Source organism: Aplidium turbinatum, chromosome 10 (assembly GCF_918807975.1).
Source record: "Aplidium turbinatum chromosome 10, kaAplTurb1.1, whole genome shotgun sequence".
In the NCBI taxonomy this organism is placed as follows: domain Eukaryota; kingdom Metazoa; phylum Chordata; class Ascidiacea; order Aplousobranchia; family Polyclinidae; genus Aplidium; species Aplidium turbinatum.
Window position 1 is genome coordinate 8774186 of NC_137481.1, and position 5851 is coordinate 8780036.

A 5851-nucleotide genomic window follows, 5' to 3' on the forward strand; every position below is an offset into this window, starting at 1 on the left:
TGTAATTTACCAGATTGCATTACTTGCAAACGCCTCAACGTTAACCTTATGCTTTTAGTAAGATTTTAATCAAAATCAAAACTAATAAAGTTTGCTGTGGGGTCTAGTTTTGTTAGATGCTATTTTATTCGTATTGTTTATGATTCAAACGTAGGCTACTCTCGCAACAGACAAAATAAACTTTCTTCTATCTCCTACTATCAAACAACAAGAATTTGAAGACTTTATGAACAAATTCCACTTTTATGTATTAAAACAATTACAATGAACCAATGGCAATACAACTGGTAAAATGAAAAGTAAAATTGATGCAAGCATGAAAATAATTCAAAAACAACAAAATTTTGCACTCTGCAATGCTTGATGCAGATTTATCTGTAGATTTCCATCACGCATTGAAGCGGTGATCTGATAATGAAATTTTCTACGGTTTGAGAAAAAGTTTTCTCTGCCTATAAAACGTTGAATGGTAGTTTAATTAATTAACAAAATATCTGTTATTTGCATAGATAACAAACTGAATCAACCTGCATAGCGAAGCTACCTTCATATTTTTACTGCACTCGCACATTATATAAAGGCCGGAACAAATTTGGTATCTTATGTAATACACATTCGATTTTACATTTTAATGGAGCTTGCATAAGTTTAAAATCACATAGTTAGCTTGTGGCTGAACACTGAGTCCTTTTTCAACCATTAAAAAGTAATCAAATCCTCGAACTATGTCATATAGATCTCATATCTAACCGGTACCGTTTAACCCGCTCAGGTGGTAACACGACAAAACAGAAAAAGTAAACTATAGGTGCAAGCATACGTTGTCACTGTATACAAAAGATTCGATATTGATAACATATTTTGCGATGTTACGTATCGCCAGGGGCGTAGTCAGCACAAAATTTCGAGGGTGGGGCGAATCAGTATTATTGCACATGTCAATAACCGCAGCAACGAATCGGCGAAGGCAAAGCACCCGGAAAGAGGTCTTAGAGGCCTCCCCTAGAAAAATTTTAAAATAATACCTCAAAATTGCGCATTCTGACAAAATTGCGCACAATACTTTCAGCCTAAATCAACAGTTAAACTCAATTAATTGTAAAACTGTCAAAAGATGCTGCAACAAAGGTTGAAATGTTCATTTAAAATATTTCGGGGGGGGGGGGGGGGAATTTCCCCTTTGCCCCCCTGACTACGCCTCTGCGTATGGCTTGTTAAATTAAAAAATTTTCTGTAAGAATGCTGTAAATCTTTACAGACGTACGAACTTATAGCATAACATACAAAACACAAGATTATGTATTGTTGAAATCAAGAATTTAAATCACAAAAAGCAGAATTCTTGAAATAAATTACGATTTTTATTTCACATTGCAATAGTTCTTTTTAACGATTGACAGCTAGTCAATCACACATTCCGTGCAGTGAATAAACATACCACCCATCCACTGTGTGTGCATAGCTGTACGGTGGGCATATCATTGCCTTTACTTGTATTGAATGTCTCGCAACAAACAAATTTTGACAATGAGTGTTTCCAACGTTTTTTGTACATTTGCTGGGTGCAACGTCCAGCCAGCAAATCATTCGTTTTCTACATTGACTTAGTATCCGACGACTGGAGACGTTGAATTAACGTACAAAACTAATAGTTTTCTGAATTGGTGTGGTCAAATTCTGAAGCCATGAAAAGGAATTAAATAACAATCAACATTACATCACAATAAATCACAAAAAGGCGTTTTGTCTTGAAAAGCTCATTACAATGCCAAACAGGGAGGTACAACCATGGTACAACCACAGGAGTGAAAAGAATTGAATCCCACAAATTGACAGCAACAAAAGCTTGTTGTTACGTTTTGCAACGCAGTGAAAAAATATTTTTTGAAGAAATGTAGCAGAAATTAACATAATGTCTAACGCAGCATCAAAAGTACAAAGGTTTAAGGTTTTGAGCACAAAAATAATAAGTGAGAGAAAATCATCTAATGGAGGCAAAAATTGTCTAAAATACAAACCTAAGATGACACCACGGTTATTGGGAGTGCATATACTGCATAGTGTGTAAATCAAGTAAAACGCAATGCGAAGAAAGTGCAAATTTGTAGCCAACTTTGTCGAAACTTTAATTCTAAAAGTTGCATTTTTTTAGCTAGACTTCTGAAAAGGCTAGCTTGAGATTTTTGATGTTGTCTGATAAAAATGGATCCAATGCAAGTAGATGCACTTCCACTCTAGCCATATTCTCTTCAGCGTTGTAATATTCCATTTTTTTAATTGTTTCGTAGCTATTGGATTTGTGAAAGTTAGCTGATCTTTCACTGTGGCTTATTGCTATTATCACCGGATTGAATGCAGGTAAAGCATTGCTTGTTTTCAGAGAAGTTGAACAACAGGTGTTGGGATACGGAATTTCGACACTGGGATTATTCACAGAAGCAGGGATACTCTTCTCATTGTCCAGGTGATGCATTGTTTGCATTGGTTGTTGAGAGCTAGAAATTTGTCGACCGCTTAGCCAAGAGTACGTGTGCTTTTCCTTTTTTGTCAAAAAATCTACTTTTTCAGCAAATCCAGAAACAACATGTGGCTTCACAGTATGAAACAATTTTTCGCTTGTATTTGAAAATAAATTTCCAGATGATCTCAACATTTTTATTTTTTTCCATTGCTGAGAGACGATTTCAACTCCTTGCTTGTACACTGCTGATCCCAAACCTTTGGAGGTGTATTCCGGAAGAATGGCACAAAATAGACCGTTCCACATAGGAATTTGTGTTTGTGATACTTTTTGGGCAATAAACGAATTTTCCCATGCTTCATACCTGAAGGATATTATTGTTGTTAGAATAAACCTCGAAATTACAAGACTATTAAAACTATAAAATTATACAGGCATACTTTTAAGTTTCTTGTTTTAAATTTTATGTAAAGGTCACCATGCAGAACCCAATTGCTTGTTGAGAACTTTAGATACGCTAGTTAGCATCCAACTGGGGCAAAAATATGCACAACACTCAGAAATTCAAGTGTGTTGGTTCGTAATTTAATAGTGACCATAAAAATAATGTTTGTGCAAAGCAAATATTCCCTTACCATCCAATTATCACGATTTATCACTAGTTTGTGCTTTATTTTGCTGACAACAGTCAGTTGAATGGTCAGTACAACAATAACAAAATATAATAATTAAAGCGCAGGCTAGTGATGGATCATGATTAATTATATGGTCCGTTTCTGCGTGAAGTTTATGATGTTAATTGCGCAAGTAGAGAATTAAACATTTGTCTTCTATTGCTTCTTTCCTAAAATTACCCGTTTGATTGTAATTTACTGGTTAGATTTCGTCATTGTTGTACTGACCATTCAACTAACGATAGGCTAATTTGTTGGTCGATGATGTTTACAAGTAGTTCAAATTTTACCAAGGCTGATTGGTAAATAGTTATAAGGCCCTGGATGCAATATTTTTTATTGTGATCTACTTATTTTTGTATAAATGGTTTTGTCACCAATCCGCCATTTCCTTGCTGTTTCTGACCAGATATTCACGCTCAGAGCTCAAGTATTTCAATTGTTGCACCTGATAATTTTTTCGTAAAACTTTTCCTAAGTCATTTCCAACGTTTCACAAGATTACAGAAATGTCTTGCGATTGCAAAGAAATCTCTATAAGAATATGAATTAACAAGACCTTAGGTTTTTAAACCATTTTCTCAACAAGATGATAAAATATCATACAAATATTTCTTTAATCAATTTATCATAAATTAATCATACCTTTTTACGCGTTTCAATCCTTCTTCTGATATTTCAGCCAAGTTGTGCTTGTCGTAAGCTCTCCAATACGGTTCATCGTTGTCGATTGACCATCCCCTTCCTTTCTTTGATGGAGGAACCATCAAGACTCCTCCGATTAATTTGTTACAAGCAAAAGCTTGAACGCCGCGATCATTATTGCTGTTTGACACGTTTTCTGGGACCCACATACCCAACAGAACCCCTTGACCGCTCTCGACCGTTACTTCATAGTTAGCATCGAGGTAGGCGCGAAGAAACGCTTCTCGCTTTGATGCGTCTGGAACCATGTGCTCGTAGAGGGGATAATTGTGAAAGGACATTACGTAGCAGTCTCTGATCACTTTCCAGTCTTCAAAAGATGACGTCACACGTAGCTGACCTTTTCTGCAGAAAAAGAGTTGATGATAAAACCAACTATGAAATAAAATGGTAGTCTTGAAAAGTTACTTGCTCATACACTCATTACAGTATTTTGTGGTGTGTGTTGGTAAGCCACAATAAATCCAAATGTTTCTTGACTAAATCTGCATCGACAATGTAGGCCTATTACATCTGCAACGATAAAAAATCTGTCAGAACCGAGTTCATAACTTATATTCGTAAAGCCAGATGGCCAACAGAACAGGACGACACAAAAACGCAGACTTGACAAAGCAAAGTTTCTCAAGTACTTGAAAGAATCAAAGTTAAGTTTTTGCTCAATCAGAAATCAGAAAATATCAGGCTCTTCCAAACTAAAACAAAAGAGACAAAGTCAGCCATTAATACTTTACCCCTATGGCTTAAGCCATTTTTTTGTTATAATAATCATGCTTTTATTTGCGCCCATTGCGACGACATACAGTACACTGCGATCACAGATGCGATACAACAGATGACAGGAAGCAGCGAAGTGACATATAGTCTTCGAGTTAGCTGCTCCTCTTATTTTTGGCTTGCCATTGAGTGTATTTGCCTAGACACAGCCGCGTGCTCTAGAACGGTGCCGAACCCACGTCCTTTCGAACGTCGCACAGGCTTATGCCAAGTTAAAATCACTAGCCCACTTTTAGATAAACAGCGGCACATAATGGCTGAAATAGCTGACAGACAAATATACTTCAACTACAAGTTGGAGTCGTCCTACTCAAGACCACATGAAGATGAGCCTCAAGGGTTTGAAGCCCCTGCATATACATGGGGCCAGCAGACTCAGGAGAAAGGAATTTTATGCCTGAAAAAGTTCCTTATTTATATTACTCACCCAAAAATGATTGATTGATTGAATTTTTTATCCTCGGACTGGGAAAGCTTCTAGCAGAGCTTAATCCTGGCAGTTTCGTATACTTGTAGAGGCTTTGAATCACTGACGCAGGCCCGGTCACCGAGATTGACAGAGTGAAGTTTCCGATTTGTGAAGTCTTGTTGCCGGGGAACTATTCCATCCATTAGATGCCACTGAATGGAGAGCAGTCCTTAACGTGCGTTGCTCAAGCGCACACCCCGAGAGTCGAACCAGCGCCGCTTGTTCTTGAAGCTTCTTCGTTCCAGAAGTGACGCGCTTCAGTCGGCTATAGGCTATCATCAAAGACGATACGCGCTAATTTGTCAAAGCTAAAACTTGTCAAACTACTTTGTTTTATCGTTACTGTCCATAATATTTTTAGCTTAGTGATAGCGCCAGTCGGCTATGACAAAATGACCCACCTGTTCATTTTTCCCGATCTGGTTGTCTTGTTGCGATTACAAATGTGTTAATCAGTTACAAGATGCAGTAATTGTACACATTTAAAAAATTATAATTTATGAATCAATCAACAGTATGCTGTGATTCCAATACAAATCCTTGGTAAGTTTAAAGTTGCGTAAGCCTACATCAGTTTTTATTTAAACCTATAGGCTATCATCAAAGACGACACGCGCTAATTTGTCAAAGCTAAAACTTGTCAAACTACTTTGTTTTATCGTTACTGTCCACTATATTCTGCAATATGCTGATCATTCATTCATTACGACTTCCTAATAGACTGTGATGAGACCTTACAGTAAACCAAAATGAGAGTATCCTGTC

General features: G+C 36.9%; 1 protein-coding gene across 1 annotated transcript; it reads right to left on the reverse strand.

Annotated features, from left to right (window-relative positions):
* Nucleotides 1-229: 229 nt before the first annotated feature.
* LOC145778497 (uncharacterized) lies at nucleotides 230-5607 on the reverse strand. Its single transcript, XM_082589982.1, has 3 exons — nucleotides 5488-5607; nucleotides 3781-4185; nucleotides 230-2825 (listed from the first exon to the last, which is right to left on the reverse strand). The coding sequence occupies exons 1-3, from the start codon at nucleotides 5493-5495 to the stop codon at nucleotides 2153-2155; spliced, it is 1086 nt and encodes a 361-aa protein (XP_082446108.1). The 5' UTR covers nucleotides 5496-5607; the 3' UTR covers nucleotides 230-2152.
* Between the last annotated feature and the right edge of the window lie 244 nt (nucleotides 5608-5851).

What these genes read in the sequence shown, in the direction of transcription:
- LOC145778497 (XM_082589982.1), bottom strand. An exon ending in GGATTGAAACGCGTAAAAAG is followed by an intron (nt 2,826 to 3,780) that starts GTATGATTAATT and finishes AATATCCTTCAG; the next exon opens with GTATGAAGCATGGGAAAATT.